Source organism: Hemiscyllium ocellatum, chromosome 32, assembly GCF_020745735.1.
Source record: "Hemiscyllium ocellatum isolate sHemOce1 chromosome 32, sHemOce1.pat.X.cur, whole genome shotgun sequence".
Lineage (NCBI taxonomy): Eukaryota > Metazoa > Chordata > Chondrichthyes > Orectolobiformes > Hemiscylliidae > Hemiscyllium > Hemiscyllium ocellatum.
Genome location: NC_083432.1, coordinates 16130588 through 16148772, shown reverse-complemented (window position 1 = coordinate 16148772; position 18185 = coordinate 16130588). Strand labels below are relative to the sequence as shown.

General features: G+C 41.6%; 1 protein-coding gene across 4 annotated transcripts in view; it reads right to left on the bottom strand.

Moving 5' to 3' along the window:
- Nucleotides 1–3063: 3063 nt before the first annotated feature.
- The window catches only part of LOC132831037 (formin-like protein 1), a 273471-nt gene continuing 258349 nt past the window's right edge, over nucleotides 3064–18185 (bottom strand). For 2 of the 4 annotated variants that reach the window (XM_060849081.1, XM_060849083.1), the window contains one exon: nucleotides 3064–5877. In XM_060849081.1, coding sequence (XP_060705064.1) covers nucleotides 5774–5877 — 104 coding nt within the window. In that variant the 3' untranslated portion in view covers nucleotides 3064–5773. The remainder of the gene's footprint in view (nucleotides 5878–18185) is intronic. The other 2 variants (XM_060849082.1, XM_060849084.1) reach the window with 1 other exon arrangement.

The window sequence follows — 18185 nt, the reverse complement described above, 5'->3', positions numbered from 1 at the left end:
TTATAACTTTAAGTGAAACACTAAGTGAAACATCAGCTCCAAACACAGTTAAAGTTGGAGTTAGTCTCACTTGGGTATTTCTTACTTGGAAAAAAATGTGGGTTGAAATATTGTAATGTAGATGTGCAGTATTGTATATTAATAGAGGAAATAACTTGCAAAATAAAATTAATCACTACATAGAACCTAAACAACGTACAGTTAGATACTTCAGGAAATTTCTCTGCAGAAAGCAACTTTAAGATATTAAGTTCAAATGGTATGTGTGCCTACATTTGTCTTCAAATAACTTTTAAAATCATGTAAATTCAGAAATATGGAAGAAATGTGGTATAAATGAAAGAACTGAAAAGATGTGTCAAAATCACTCTTACCTGATGAAGTTTTAATTGATTAGGCTGCACCTAATGGTTGAAACTGATCAGTCTGTGTAGACCTACTTGCACCAAATAACCTTTGCCACTAGGTGGAGGACTGGAGTTCAGTACACAGTCAGAATGGGAACCCCAAGAGAAGTGGACATTGCAAACTTGAAAGGTAAGAACAGGGTGCAAGGGATGGTGGTGAAGAGATACTAAGGGCAGGGGTAGGAACAGGGGGACTTCAGGGCTGAATTTGAGGGAGGAGAATCAATGAAAGGTCTTGCCAGCAGACAGGCCACAGAACAGTAAGCCTGTGGCAAACAGTGCTGAATTGAAACTTACACTTGTTCAATCATGTTAAAGGGGAACAATGTTAACTGAGTCAACTTTAAGCTGTACACTCATTCCCACTTGTGAAGCAGACCAAAATGAGTGGGCAAATACAGATCAATCCAACAGGGAAATCAGAAGAAACATTTTTATTTTTGCTTAAAAATACACTTTTATGGGATGTGGTCACCTTTGATAATGCACTCCATCTCTAAATGTCCTTGAACTGAAAACCTTGCTAAATCATTGCGGAGGGGGGGTTAAAAGTCAATCACAATACTGTGGATCTGGAGACAGATGTGGCCAGATCATGTAAGGATGCAGGTATTTATGAACCAGATGAATTTGTATGATAATGATGGTTTCATGGTTACTGAAATTGATTTATGATTCCAGATGTAATTGACTGAATTTACATTCCTCGAGGTACTGCAGTGGAATTTGAACCCATGCCCTCAGGATGTCTCTAGACCAAGAGTCTAATGACATTAGAACAACTCTGTCTCCCTGTGGAACAAAGAGCAGTTGAAGCATAGACTCATTTACAGAAAAGAAAGCTAATGACACAAATAAATACAGAAGGGCATGGTGATAGGCTGGAATGAAATAGAATTGGAGATAGTTTGTGTGGAATATAAACACCAGCTTGGCCAAATGGCCTGTTTCTGTACCATACATTCTATGTAATTACATGTTTAAAAAGAAAAGTTGAGGCAATAATTTCTCTACAATTTCCAGAGTCTGCAACAAAAGATCTAGAGGTTTCAACAAGGCAAGTCAAAAAAAGTCTTTCATATTTATTCAAAATGTTAAAGATGATTTGAAAATATATGCCATTTACAGTAAGTAAACCCTTCCTTCAATGTTAAATAATCCCATCAACAACACAGCAAAGCTTTCTTTGAAATACAGACATTTATTATTAGTGCATAAAAAATTATCCATTCATTTTTTGTATAGTCTCTGAAATATAATGTATGCATTTCTTTTACAATCCATTTGTACACACTTCTTCTTGTTGAAGTTTACATTTTGGGTCTTGAACTGGATTCAAGCATGTAGAGAATTTGTTCTGAATATTCTAAGATGCAAAGAAAAAGAATAGTGGCATAAAAGGTCTCTGCTCAAACAGGGCTAAGACCAATGTAAGCATGATCTACTTATGTCATATACTCAGGGCAATAGGACTGATGGGCTGCTCAGCACTGCCTGTTCAGAACTGTCAGGATCAACTAACCACCAGGCCTTGTGGAATAAAAATAGACCATGCTAGAAAAACCCAGCAGGTTAGGCAGCATCTGCAAAGACAGAAACAGAGTTCAGCTTTTGAGTCTGTGTCTGCATCAGTTCAGCCACATCCGCTCAATTTTTCCAACATTTTTTGTACAGATTTTAAATTTCTAGCATCCCAACGATTTTTGCTTTTGTTCAGTCCACATAGACTGTGGTTGAGGCATTTTATTCTGCTTCAGAATTCTGTATTTGATTTCCTATGACACAAAGTATTTACAAAGTGAGTTATAAAATACCATACTGATTTGTATATAGAACTGCCTTACATATAAGCCACACTCTAATCCAATTCTTGTGCAGAAAAAAAATGGCTGCTTCTAAAAAGCTCCACCACTAAATCAGACTGATGTCTTCACCATTTTAAAACAGTCCGTGCTTTTAAGTGGTTGAGAACTTTGTGGGTTGACCATTATAAATAAGCCAATGACTGACTGTCTTTTCTAGCTCAACAGAGATCTGCAAAATGGTGACCATTCAATGTCTACAGGATCATCAACATTAAAATGTTTCTGAGGGAAACCACAGTGCATAAAGCCTTGTGTGTCTCATCTACAGCTCAGTCATCCTAGATCAGTCCTGTTCTTCAATAAGGCTTCTAAATTCCTCTATCTCTTTTCTGTGACATACAGCAGTCTTTTTAATCCCCATTTTGCTTGTCCACTTAAGATTTTCTCCTCATACTCAGAGGGATATTTTAGTGAGCTTAGTGCTTTGGCTTCGACCTTCACTAGAGAGTCTAGATGTGCTGTCAAACCAATTTGGACGATTTGAATGGGCTGTGAACACCATTGCAATTAGCACTTCCCACTGAGACAGATTCCATGTCAAGAATGTGCAAGATGTTCAATTCTTTTACCACGTATTAATTAAATCATTCCTACTCACTCACCTAGGAGAAAGTGAGGACTGCAGATGCTGGAGATCAGAGCTGAAAATGTGTTGCTGGAAAAGCGCAGCAGGTCAGGCAGCATCCAAGGAGCAGGAGAATCTACGTTTCGGGCATGAGCCCTTCTTTTCCTGAAGAAGGGCTCATGCCTGAAACATCGATTCTCCTGTTCCTTGGATGCTGCCTGACCTGCTGCGCTTTTCCAGCAACACATTTTCAGCTACTCACTCACCTACTCTACCTGAACCTTCCTCTTTCTGTCCATACCCTCAGGTTAACTTTGCTCTGTACATTTTAGCATCATCTCAATTTACTTCAGCAATTCCTCTCTCAGCCACGTGTTTGTTACAAAGACCTATGGGCCAATACTCAAATCAGATAGGAGGCATAGTCTACATGTGTTAATAAAAGGCAGGCCACCGATATAGACTTAATTTAACACTATCAGAAAGTACCAATTTCCTGGTTTTGCTGTTGAATCTATCAACTTCTGGGCTTGGATCCTCAGGGGCTGAACAGAACCGGTCAGAGAAGCATCAATTACCAATAGTTTGTCTCCAAACATAATTTCTTTTTTGTCTATGCTCTGTGGCAAGTTGGAATCACTTGACAACTTGCAATTATATAGCACTATTAACATAGCATAATCTTCCAAAGAATTTCACAGGAGTGTTTGCAGTCACTTTTCATAGAATCCAGCTGAAAGCAGCCAACTTGGTTAATGGGATACCAAATGGTCACACAGTACAGTTCTCATTGTTTTGAGTCCTTTCAGCTTACTTCACTGTTATGTACACTGAATGGAAACACCCTCCCCTTTGCCCTGATGCCTACACAGCCAGGCGGGGTGAAGGCAAAGCAAATACACAGGAACTCTCCTAACCCCTCCATCAATCCCTCCTTTGCATTAAAACAAGATGTTTTGATGTGAATGGGACTGAACTGAATACTTAATGATAATTTAGAAGTAAGATTTACAACCTCATGTACAACTAGAAAAAAAAGGATTTACATTGATCTGCAAAAATTTTAACAAGTGGAATTACTGCTGCAAGAAATAATGCCACAATTTATATGTTCAAGTGCATTCTACTACTAACATACCCCTTTAAAAAGTAAAAATAAAAATTGAAAAACATGGAGATGTAAAATCAGATTTATCCAAAGGCTGTTGGATGCATTGGATATCAGGGACTTGGTAACTTTGAAATGATGCGTTCAGCTAAATCACAAATAGAAAGGGACTAGATTGTGTATCTTAATGATTATCCTGGAGTGTACATCCAATAGCTTTAATCGAGGAGATCCTGAAATTCAGATCGGGTTCTCTTGGCCTTCTGTCATAACTTTCAGACTGAATGAATTATTGTAGGTGCTGATGCAAATAGTCAGATCCCAAGGGCTTCACTAGAGCAGAACCTTTGGAATTCAGGGCTGCTGACTCCAAAATTCTGAGACGGTCTTGACACCAATTCTGACAGCAGCTCATTTTGGTTTTGTTAACTCTCTCCCCTCAACTCCGCAATTTCAATCTGGAGTGAGAATGGCCTGAACCTCCTCTTTCCTATCCCAGAGGAACCCACTCACAATTACAGATACGTCCTCTGGCCAAGATTTTTAACTCACGTAAAAACCAGCTCCCTTGAAAAGAGTTAGAAATCAGGCTCGAGATACAGCACAGATCAAGAGCAGGGGAATGCAGCTCACTTCTGTGCCCTAGTCACCACTACATGGAAAAGGTGTTTGAAAGATCATCTTGGTCATTTGTTGGAAAATCTCTTTTTTCAGCCTTAATCTGGAACTAAATGTGAAAGAACTACTTTTGTACTGACACCTGAGGGCTACATATCTAGATGTGGAACGGGTAAGTGCTGAACTGCTGTCACAAGTTAGTACTAAGACATACTCCTAATTTCATTGACGCATTAGAGGCAAACTCATCATAGTTTCAGCTCTTTAGAGCTTTATTCAGTCTCTGGGTGAAGCACCCCTGAATTTCAGAGCTGGTTCTCTTTAATTCTGCCATAACTCTTGGAACATATCAAGATGGTCAGCCTACACAATCGCAATGAGTTCTAATCCAAATACTCCTATTCTTCATAGCATTAGAGGACTTTGAATAAAAAAGATTATACATATACATTTTCTCATGGCTAATCTATAACCAGTAAAGCCAAATACAGTCCTGTGTCACTGAATGATTAGCGATTAATCACCCTTCAGCAAGTGCACCTTTTATAAGTAAACCTCGTAAATTAGAGAGATCGCTATAAACTGGAATTAAGATGTTCACATCTTAATGTCACAGAGTCCAGCCCATCCTGAACCCTGAATTCAGTTTTTAGTCTCCTTGTGATTGTCCATATGGCAGTGAAAATGCTCCTGATAATTTGTGAGCAATTTTTAATTACTGCCTCTCTAGTCTTAAATGCAGAAGATGCAAAGCAAGGTGGCTAAAGCAGTGCAGATATGTAAATAACACCAATTAACCAAGAAACACCTCCAGTTTTGTTTCTATGGTCATTAACCAGGAGAAACCCACTGGGGACATGGTGTTGGAGGGAGTCAATGTGGAGTCCCTTCACCAAGGGGGAAGTGACAGTCACATCATCTCCCTTTAGTTTCCCATATATTCAAGAATTCTCAGCCTTTGTTACTTCAGCTATATGTGAAATGTTGTATCCTTAATCCCCCTTCACTTGGGTCCTCAAAGACATTTGTACTGGTAAATTATCTACATCAAGCAAGTGAATTACATTGTGTATACAAAAGAGGTTTGTTACTAAACTGGGAGTACAGCTTGGTATAGAGCTTTGGCTGAGAGTAACAACTGGTACCAGTTTCTTCACCCAGATATTTATCTGACTCCCCCCACCCCCTCCCCGATCGCTCAGGCAACTGGTTATAACGAGACTTCTCCGGATACACGAAGGGTCTGTTCGTCCATTCTCTTCCGAACACTTTTCCTCATGGCATCTGCTCGTCTGTATGGCTGGTTGCGTAGATCTGTAGGAGAAAGGTCAACATGGAGTGAGTCAGAGCAGAGAAGAGGAGGAGGAAATCTGCCACATGAAAATTCCCCTTCCTTATCCAAATGAAATATCTACACAAAAGTCCAATGATAATACTTCTTAAAACAGCGATCTACCAAACTGAGGTGCTAACTTAATTAATAGCATAACTGACTGCACTGAAAATCTATCAGAATTAACATTCAGTAAATAGTGGTCAATGCTCAAATAGTGACGCTCGTTCCAGATTCCAAGAATTATGGGATTACATCTCAGTTCAGAGATTTTAGCATAAATTCTAGGTTGACACTAGAAGTTACACAAACACTAGGATTTATACGTCACATTTATTGAAAATCAAAACACTTTCGGAGCGCTCCTCCTTCATCAGATGACACTATTGTGCACTACTGAGGGAATGCTGCACTGTCAGAGGTTTTGCCTAATGGATGAGACGTTAAACCAGAATCCAGTCACACTCTAAGAAAGAGAAAAATACCCACTGCATTATTCTGAAGGGCAGGGAAAGTTAGTTCCAGTGCTCTGGCTAATATTAGTCCGTCAGCCAACATTGCTGAAACAGGCAATCCAGCTGACTGTATAACAATTTGGGTTTAATTAATGAGGTGAGCATTATTTGGAGTTTGATTTGAGTAGTTGAAAAGAGGCACTCGCTGAAATTGGGTTCTGGTTGAGTTAGGAGGTGTAATGGTTCAGCCTGTAAATAAATGCGAAACTAAGTAAAAAGTTAAAAATCACATAACACCAGGTTATAGTCCAGCAGGTTTAATTGCTTCCAATTAAACCTGTTGGACTATAACCTGGTGTTGTGTGATTTTTAACTTTCCACACTCCAGTCCAACACCGGCATCTCCAAATCAAAACTAAGTAAAGACTGGCTCCAGCTGACTTTCTTTAGTGTATCTAGTCATTATCTGTGGGAGGTTGCTGTACACAAATTGGTTGTTACCTTTCCAACATTACAACAGTGATGGTGCTTCAGAAGTATTTGACTGTGCAGGAGTTTGGTGAAAGGCACTATACAAATGCAAGACTGTGGTCTTTTACAGACCAGATTCAACTCCCTGGTCATTGTTGAATTCCCCTGATCTTAACCAGGGAAACTGTTGCCTGCTAAGATTGGCCTCATGTTATTGGAATGCTGAGCATAATAACCAGCTGGGGTTGCAATTTCTGTTTTGTCATTGGTATGAAAATTTGAATATCAGGGAAAGTGAGATCAAGTCACTGAAAACCACACTAAGCCAAATGGCCATGAGGAGTGTTCACTTGCTGAAGTATCATCAGGTCCTTTGAACTCAAACAAGAGTCACAAAATAAGAGGAATTAGAAGAATTAGATTCTGTTATGTGGAATGTGTCTAAAAAGGACAGGTTTTCCCTGCACTTATCAGCACGTTTTGATACGGGTATTGTTCCTAGGAACTTTGCCGAACCACAACATTTCTCATCCAAATACCAAAGTTGGACACTGAAGTTGTTAGGTTGAAACAAAACAGATGAGTGAAGTCCAGCTCTGAGAGAGGACAATACTTAATTCATTGAACAAAAGGAAGCCTCACCGAAGCCCATTGATTGCTGTGTCCTGTAGCAAAGATGGGAAACATTTGAATTAGTGCATTGTCACAGAGGGCAGATTGGTGGCTCATCAGTTCTATCAGGGTCCATATCAGTCTTGACATGGAACCAATCAATTTCATTAGAATCGACATGTTGATAGTATTTTCCAAGTGGGGCATGTGTTATTTTCCCAAATGATCAAAATTGGAATTTATCACTTTGACTATAATTTGGCACTGGGCAAGGGCTCCTTGTGATAGCTTGCTATCAGCAATCCTTTGTTTCTGCACCACTTTGGGCCTATGTAATGATTAGGCATTGTAGAACATGCACAGAAGAGGAACTGTTCTTAAATAACTAGCAAGTTTATTGCATGATATTGGTAAGTGCGACTACATTTGGTCAGACAAAATTATGTGGTCCTTACGATCTGGTACAGATCTACTCCGTCTTAAAGCTAATCTCCACCCACAGACAGTGTGTGCCATCAGTGAAAAGGCAGGACTCAATGTCACATAAACAATAACCACAGCAAGGCAATTTATTTTCTAAATGGGATATTATCTGTTAAGTTCAAAGGTGTGCAGGTTAGTTGCACTGGCCATGCTAAATTGCCCATAGAGTCCAGTAATGTGCAGGCTAGGTGGATTAGCCATGGGAAATGCAAGATCACAGGGACAGGACAGGAGGGTAGGTCTGGGTGGGATGCTCTTTGGTGGGTCAGAGGTAACTCACCAGACTCTGGTTCAGGAGCCTGAAACCAGGTCTATCAAATGGTACTTGGAAAGTACCTAATAAATCTCCATATCCACCCAAGAGAGGCTCATGTCATCTGCAACCACATTATCCAGGATTCTTCCGAAAACAAGATACGAAAATTACACTAACCGTACAGGGTTATTAATGATACTGAGAACAATGCAATATAGTAGCTGTCCAAGGCACATTATATGCTAACCCTTCCTGGACAAAATCAGAACTTGCAACAATCTTTTCAAAGACAAAGCTGCCAAGCAAGCTGACAGGAATCATACAGAGACAGCTTTAGTGGATGCAGGGTGGAACATGATTAGATACCTAAGGACCTTCTGCAGAGTGAGGTACCCGAAGCCAGGTAATCAGGGGAGTGCTAAAGGCTCTGCTTCAAGGATGCTTGCAAGCATGACATGGAAGACCAGAAATACTGACTATTGCACCTGGGAGTCACTAGCTGGAGAAAGAACGAAATGATGATTCCTGCTGTGACCTGCTTCCTCCAGCACAATGCCCAGTGGTCATTGTAACTTGGTAACAGATGCCAACACTGAAAAAAATCCACACGCAACTTCACGTGTGTCACAGTTAGTGGAACCTGCTTCTCGAGGATTGACCTTTGTCGCCAGCAATGGTGCACTTCCAGCATCTCTCAAAAATGGAAGGACACCAGCAAACAGCAGTCATTCCAGACAAAGACTGAAATGGATCCTGAAGTGGTGTATCATCTGTCCCAGTAAAAATAAACACTGGAATATTCATCAAATTAGAATCTGCAATATTTGATCTATCAGTCAAGTATGTCTTACTGGTACATTATTTAAAATGTACAGTTTATATTAATTACAGTGAATCATCTTCCAACAAACAGGAAATGGAATTAAAGTCACTATCATCTTACCAGATCATTGGGCTACTCCCTCATTAGAGAGGGGGAGGATTGGCGGTAGTTTAACCTCATGACCTGGGGAGAGGTTGAGAAGGAAAGTGCTTCTCAGCCAGCATAGGAATTGAACCTACAGCTGTTGGCGTCACTCTGTATTGCAAAGCAACTGTCCAGCTAATGAGCTAAACTGACTCCTTATGTTAACAATAGTTGCACCCAGTGATAGGTTTCCTTTTCTGTGCCTATTTGTTTTAATGCAGACAACCATCTGGGACTTCAGTGTTAATGATGCCAAAGGCACTTTGTTGCAGCTGCACACGTGCAAGAAGCACGCCCCTTAGTGCTTTGGCACAAATCAACACAGCCTCCAACCACACTGCAGTACTCAGACCAATAGTGATTCCAGTAAATTGGGTCTCATGTTAACCTCATGTACAGCTACTATGAGAATCTATCTGCAAAATAAACTTGTTTGAAAACCATATTGAGTCCTACCGATAAAATTTGATCCTGAACTACTTCCTGCTACACTACTTTCACACAAGCCAGTCAGCCATATTTGAAACAACTTCTATATTTATATTAATATTAATATTATAGATTAAAATGATTGCAAAGCCTATCTGTATCATTCTCAGATATAGAAACAGTCTATCACAGAAATACTACTGAAATTAACAGGCTGGTTCCCAACACCCACTAACAGCTGACTGATTTCCCCATGTATGATCCATCATCCCAGTTACAATAGATTAGACCCTGAAGTATTTGTTTAGATCAGAGTAGTGCTGGAAAAGCACAGCAGGTCAGGCAGCATCCGAGGAGCAGGAAAATCGACGTTTCGGGCAAAAGCAGTATTTGTAGTTATTTTCAACTTCTAATTCCAAACAATGCAATTTTTAAAAGGAAGAGTGCTGCAGAAAAACTGCAGATTTAAATTCATTGACTATTTAGCAACGTCCATGGAAAGTCGCACACATGTAAACTGTCAAGTGGAGACCTCAATCAGGGAGAGACTTAAACAGGGATAATGAGGAGCTGTCTATCTTTCCCCTCTTGGCAGAATGCCACCTCCTCCAAATATATCTGCTTTACTCACCAGGAACGTACAAAACAAAAGGCCAGTTTCAACTCCACTGGAGTGAAATAATGGGATTCGATGCTTTCGGGTGTACCTGGCCTGCTTCAAGCATTAGCATGCTGTGAAAATCATGGCAGAAGAACTGTCTCCTAGCCACTCAAGTCTTTTTAAGGTACTGATCCTCTCTAATAATGAGCTGCAAACCATTAAAAAGGAAACAAGCAAAGAAAGGACTCTTTCTCACTCTGAATGTTGGAACTTCAAAAAGTGTGCAAAACCAAGACTCTCAAAGATAACTGTTCAATTATTGGTGTCAACATTTTTAGTAACTTCCACTCTGAAAATTCCATAACAGTCAACGATTCTTCTCTTTGTGAATAATCCTGAGACTGACCCATATGTCTTTCTTTTTGAACTTTTATCTTTTTATCTTGTTTTTAAGTGTATGTGTGCTCTGCCACTAAGGTTCAGGAACGAATAAACTCACTCCTTTCGTTAACTCAAGGAAGCCTGGTTAAACTGCCTCATTGTAAATGGTAAGCTCCTTTGGATCTGTGTAAGAGGTTTACACAAGGGAAGGCGTGTTTTTTTTTCATTAATCTCGTTACAACTCAACTGAGATGGTGGGAGAATAAAGAGGGTGTCAACCATTGTGGTACAGTAGCTCAGTGATCATCACTGCTGCCTCAAAGCGCCAGAGACCTGGGTTTGACTCTACCCTTAGGCAAGAGGGGCGGCTATATTGGATTTGGTTCTAGGTAATGAACCAGGCCAGGTGTTAGACTTGGAGGTAGGTGAGCACTTCGGGGACAGTGACCACAACTCGGTGACTTTTACTTTAGTGATGGAGAGGGATAATCGTGTGCCGCAGGGCAAGAGCTATAGCTGGGGGCAGGGAAATTATGATGCAGTGAGGCATGACTTAGGTTGTGTGGATTGGAAAAACAGGCTTCAAGAGAAGAACACTAATGAGATGTGGGGATTGTTCAAGGAGCAGCTACTGCGTGTCCTCGATAGGTATGTACCAGTCAGGCATGGTGTAAACGGCCTTGTGAGGCAGCCGTGGTTTAGTAAGGAATTGGAGTCCCTTGTGAAAGGGAAGAAGGCGGCATATGTAAAGATGAGGCGTGAAGGTTCAGTAGGGGCGATTGAGAGTTATAAGGTAGCCAGGAAGGAGCTAAAGAGGGAGCTAAGAGATGCGAGAAGGGGACATGAAAAGTCTTTAGCTGGTAGGATTAGGGAAAACCCAAAGGCTTTCTATAGGTATGTCAAGAATAAAAGGATGACTAGGGTAGGTATCGGTCCAGTCAAGGATAGTAGTGAGTAGTGGGAAGTTGTGTGTGGAGGCGGAGGAGATTGGAGAGACATTAAATCAGTACTTTTCATCAGTATTCACTCAGGAACAGGACACTGTTGCTGATGTGAATATGGAATCACAAATAAATAGAATGGATGCCCTGGAAATATGCAGGGAAGAGGTTTTGGGAATATTGGAAAGGTTGAATATAGATAAGTCTCCTGGGCCTGATGGCATTTACCCCAGGATCCTATGGGAAGCTAGGGAGGAGATAGCAGAGCCATTGGCCTGGATTTTTATGTCGTCATTGTCAACGGGAATAGTACCAGAGGACTGGAGGATAGCGAATGTGGTCCCATTGTTCAAGAAAGGGAGTAGGGATAGCCCTAGTAACTATAGGCCAGTGAGTCTGACTTCAGTGGTGGGCAAAGTCTTAGAGGGAATGGTAAGGGATAAGATTTATGAACATCTGGGTAGGAATAACGTGATCAGGGATAGCCAGCATGGTTTTGTGAAGGGCAGGTCGTGCCTCACAAACCTTATTGAGTTCTTTGAGAAGGTGACTAAGGAAGTGGATGAGGGTAAAGCAGTAGATGTTGTGTATATGGATTTTAGTAAGGCGTTCGATAAGGTTCCCCATGGTAGGCTAATGCTAAAACTTCGGAGGTATGGCATTGAGGATACATTAGAGGTTTGGATTAGGAATTGGCTGGCTGGAAGGAGACAGAGGGTAGTAGTTGATGGATTATGTTCATCTTGGAGCGCAGTTACTAGCGGTGTACCATAAGGATCTGTTTTGGGACCATTGCTTTTTGTTATCTTTATAAATGATCTAGAGGAAGGACTTGAAAGCTGGGTAAGCAAGTTTGCGGATGACACAAAAGTCGGTGGAGTTGTGGATAGTGAGGAAGGAAGTGGTAGGTTACAGCGGGATATAGATAAGTTGCAGAGCTGGGCGGAAATGTGGCAAATGGAATTCAATGTAGCTAAGTGCGAAGTCGTTCACTTTGGTAGCAATAACAAGATGATGGATTACTGGGCTAATGGTAGGCTACTTGGTAGTGTGGATGAGCAGAGGGATCTTGGTGTCTATGTACACAGATCTCTGAAAGTTGCCACCCAGGTAAATAGTGCTGTGAGGAAGGCATATGGTGTACTGGGCTTTATTGGCAGGGGAATTGAGTTCCGGAGTTCTGAGGTCATGTTGCAGTTGTATAAGACTCTGGTGAGGCCTCATCTGGAGTATTGTGTGCAGTTTTGGTCGCCATACTATAGGAAGGATGTGGAAGCTTTAGAACGAGTGCAGAGGAGGTTTACCAGGATGTTGCCTGGAATGGTAGGAAAATCTTATGAGGAAAGGCTGAGGCACTTGGGGCTGTTCTCATTGGAGAAGAGAAGGTTTAGGGGAGATCTGATAGAAGTGTATAAGATGATTAGGGGTTTAGATAGGGTAGATACTAAGAACCTTTTACCGCTAATGGAGTCAGGTGTTACTCGGGGACATAGCTTTAAATTAAGGGGTGGTAGGTATAGGACAAATGTTAGGGGTAGATTCTTCACACAGCGGGTTGTGAGTTCATGGAATGCCCTGCCCGTATCAGTGGTGAACTCTCCTTCTTTATGGTCATTTAAGCGGGCATTGGATAGGCATTTGGAAGTTATTGGGCTAGTATAGGTTAGGTAGGATTCGGTCGGCGCAACATCGAGGGCCGAAGGGCCTGTACTGCGCTGTATCCTTCTATGTTCTATATGTTCTAACTGTCTGTGTTGAGTTTGCACATTGTTGCTGTGTATGCATGGATTTCCTCCGGATGTGTCCAGTTTCGTCCCACAGCACAAAGACGTTCAGGTTAAGTGGATTGGCCATGCTAAATTGCCCATGGTGTCCAAGGATGTGCAGTCTAGGTGGATTAGCCATGGGAAATATAGGGTTACAGGGACTGGGAAGGTGGGTGGATCTCAGTGGGGTGCTCTTCAGAGGGTCGGTGTGGACACTGCAGCAATTCTATGATTCACCCCTCCTCACCAGTGAACCAAACAGTTTGGGGTATGTCATCTGGAAATGTAAGGAATTCAGGATTCTCACCCAAGGTCTGGTCAGAATATCCCATTTGTTACTCATCATGTGTTCTATCCCCAACAACATCACATAACACAACATGTCGTCAACACCAAAAGTGTCTGTTTTACCCCAATATTACCACTCCTAATCGATTCAACTTATTTGTCAGGTGATCAAAATTCAGTTTCCGTTGAAGCTGTGAGTAAAATAATATCAGACACCTTTGAGGCTTACCTTGAAGTGTCATGCCTGCCAGGTGGCTTACAGCAGGAGAAGCAGGGCAGAGAAGCAGAGAAGCAGCACACAGAGGCAGGAAGCAAAGCCAGACGATAGCAGCAGCCCCGGCGCTAGGCAGCAGCACGCTTCATGAAGAGCAGCTATCAGGCAGCGGAAACACAGCACTCAGAAGCAAAAACCTCAGAGAGCCAGCACACATCACAGCATATAGGGAACTCCACAATGTTACTGAGAGAAGTAGCCCTAGATCAGTTTAGATGAAAATAAGCACAAGTTGTTAAACGTGGTAAAATGAAATGATTTCATGCTTGTAACTGAATACTCCACACCTTTAATGAGTGATTCTGAACATGGTAGTGCTTTGGAATAGTGCAAACTGTTGCCTGTTGTAATATAGTGGCTGTGCTGTACAGTGTGTAACATCACATACAGGAATATCCAATTTTAAAATAACTTACATTTATAAAGCGCTTTGACTGCAGTCAAATGTTTAGGGTAAAAGGGGGTAAATTTAAAGGGGATGTGAGAGGTGGATATTTTACATAGAGGTTGGTAAATGCCTGGAATACAATGCCAGGGGAGTTGATAGAGGCAGATACAATAGCAACATTTAAGAGGCACCTTGACAGGTACATGAATCAGCACGGATATGGACAATGTGGAGGCAAAAGGTCTTTTTTCAGTTTAGAAAGGCATCATATGTCAGCTCAGTATTGGTGGGCCATAGGGGCTGTTTGTAAGCTCTACTGCTCTTTGTTAAATGTTCAAAGACACTTCAGACGTGCATTATGAAACAAATTTTGATGATGAGTCAGGTAAGGAGATATTAAAGGTTCCGATGTTTACTGGGGGCAATTCCTGAGCTTGCAGCTTACTGCACCTTCCAAACCCGCGACCACTTCCATCTAGAAGGATAAGGGCAGCAGATATATGGGAACACCACCACCTTCAAGTTCTCCTCCAAGCCAATGCTGACTTGGAAATATATTACCGTTCCTTCACAGTTGTGTCAAAATCCTGGAATTCCCTCCCTAACGGCATTGTGGGTCAACCCACAGCAAGTGGAATACAGCAATTCAAGAAGGCAGCTCACCACCACTTTCTCAAGGACAAGTAAGGACTGGCAATAAATGCTGGCCATCCAGTGACGCTCGCATCCCACAAATGAATACATTTTTAAAAAATGAAACTGAAAGCAAGGTTTCCAATGTTGCAGCATTTATAATAGTGGCTGCAAAAGAGGCTTGAATTGGAAAAAGCATCCATATCCTAAAGTGTTGGAAGGAAGAAGGATGCTACTGGGGCAAGGTGATCAGAGGGTAAGAATGTAGGACTAGGGGCCAATGCAGATCAGTAAGCACCTGATCAAAAAGTGGAATACCCTTCAAAATTGCTTTGTAGGTTTACTGCAGCGGTTCGAGAAGGTGGCTCTCTCCATCTTTACTGATGGAATGATTTTACCAGCAAGGCTCATTTCCAAAGAGTGAATAACCAAGAACGGGGGAGTAGGAGAGAACAGGACTTGGTGCAAGTTCAAATACAGATGCTAAAGTTTATGGTGAACGCAGTTTATAGAGCATGTAAAATGGAGACTGATTGCATAAACATTGGAATAGGGAGCTAAGACAGAGATGAAGTTGCAGTAGTAGTTTGGTTTTTTCTCTTTCATGGGATATGGGCAACATTGGTAAGACCCATTGCCTATCCCTAATCATCCTTAAGGAGCTGGTAATGAGTCACTTCCTTGAACAGATGCAGCCCACATGGTGTAGTTACCCCAACGTTGCTGTTAGGAGGGAGTCCAGGATTTTGACAATGATCATGAAGGTAGAGTGATATATTTCCAGGTGAGAATGGCATGGCCTGAGGGGACCCTGTACATTTTGGTGTCACCATGAGTATGTTGTCCTTATTCTTCTTGGCAAGAGAGGGCATGGTTTTGGCGGATGTTGTTGTACAAGCCTTGCCCATGGTACTGAAGGGCTGCTGATTGAGCAGGTTGCTTTCTTCTAGATGGAATTGAGATTGAGTGTTGTAGGGGTGTACTCATTCAGACTATTGTGAAGATTCCATCTACATGGACATCAGTGGGGCTTTGCGAAGTTAGGAAGTGAGTTAGATACAATAGAATTATCAGTCTCTGATTTACCCTTATATTCACAGTATTTATAAAGCTGTTCTACTTAAACTTATGTTCAATGACAACACTCCCATCCCCCAGCCTGAGTTTTTGATGGTGGGGGGTCTGACAATGGCTGAATGTCAAGGGGAATGTACACTGAATCATTGGAGATAATTGGACTAGCATCTATGTCGTGTGAATGGTACTTACCACTTATTGCCCAAGTTGTCTTTCAGTCTTTTGCGCTGTCCATACTATAGAGCAATGTGATCGCACTGGAGAGGGTGCAAAGGAGACTAACCAGGATGATGCTTGTGCTGGATAGTTTTAGTTATGAAGAAAGATTGGACAGATGGGTTGTTTTCCTTAGAGCAGATTAGACTGGGAAGGATCATCAATGAGACCTACACAACTATGGCCAAATTGAGCTTCTGCTTTCTGTGGACAGCACATATCTGGGCCATTTTCAATTCTATTGGGTAGATATGAATGAGGAGCCCTTAGTCCCTTTATCCTGCAATTTCATTCAATAAGATTTAAAAGGCATTTGGATGGGTATATGAATAGGAAGGGTTTGGCGGGATATGGGCCAGGTGCTGGCAGGTAGGACTAGATTGGGTTGGGATATCTGGTTGGCATGGACGGGTTGGACCAAAGGGTCTGTTTCCATGCTGTACATCTCTATGACTCTATAAGATCACGCTGATCTAATTATCTCACATTCTTGCTTACCCAACATTACCGCCTATTCCGTTGCTTAGCAAGGACCTAGCCATCTCTACTTTAGAAATATTCAAAGAAACTGCCTCCAGCGCCTTTTTAGGAAGAGAGTTCCAAAGACTCAACTGCTGTAAATAAATAGTTCTCCGCATCACTGTCTAAAATTAGCTATTCCATATTTTAAAATAGTGACCGTTAGTTCTAGATTCTCCCACAAGAAAACTCTTCCTCTAGTACCTGAACAAATGAACTAAATCTCTTACCTAAGGTAAGGGTGATGACCTTTGACACTGAGGCAGCACTTGGCTGAATACAGTCCCCAATCAAATGGGATCTAAACACATTTTAACCTGTCAAGACCCCTCAGGCGTTCCAATCAAGACACCTCTTATTTTTCAAACCTCTAGCAGATACAAACCTAGCCTGTCTAATCCTTCCTCAAAATACAACCTGCCCATTTCAGATGTTATTCTAATAAATCTCTGAAATACTTTCAGTGCATTTCCATCCTTTCTTAAATAAGGGGACCAATATGCAGTGGCTATTTTAGACATGTTGTGGCCATTTCAGAAACATGGGTAGAGCAGGGACAGGAATGGTTATTGCATGTTCCCGGATTTAGATGTTTCAGTAAGAACAGAGAAAATGACAAAAAAGGAGGTGGTGTGGTACTGTTAGTCAAGGACAGTATTACGGCTGCAGAAAGGACATTTCATGACTTGTCTACTGAGATAGTATGGGCTGAGATTAGAGGGAAGGAGAGGTTACCCTGTTGGGAGGTTTCTATAGGCCTCCAAATAGTTCCAGAGATTTAGAGGTGTAAAAATAATCCTCAATATGAGCGAGAGTGATAGGGTGGTTGGTATGGAGGACTTTAACTTTCTAAATATTGACTGGGAATACTATAGTTCAAGTACTTTAGATGGGTCAGTTTTTGTCTAGTGTGTGCAGGAGGGTTTCCTGACACAGTATGTAGACAGGCCAACAAGAAGCCACTTTAGATTTGGTACTGGGTAATGAACCTGGCCAGGTGCTAGATTTGGACGCAGGTGCGTACTTTGGTGATAGTGACGACAATTCAGTTATGTTTACTTTAGTGATGGAAAGGGATAGGTATATACCGCAGGGCAAAAGTTATACATGGGGGAAAGGCAATTACAATGCGATTAGGCAAGATTGAGGATGCATAGGATGGGGAAGGAACTGCAGGGGATGGGCACAATTGAAATGTTGAGCTTATTGAAGGACCAGCTACTGCGGGTCCTTGACAAGTATGTAGCAGTCAGGCAGGGAGGAAATTGTCAAATGCAGGAGCCATTGTTTACTAAGGAAGTTGAATCTCTTGTCAAGAGGAAGAAGATGACGTATGTTAGGATGGGATGTGAAGGCTCAGTTAGGGTTAGCCAGGAAAGACCTAAAGAGAGAGCTAAGAAGAGCCAGGAGGGGACGTCAGAGTTGTTGGTGGATAGGATCAAGGAAAAACCGAAGGCTTTCTATAGGAATATCAGGAATAAAAGAATGACGAGGATAAGATTAGGGCCAATCAAGCATAGTAATGGGAAGTT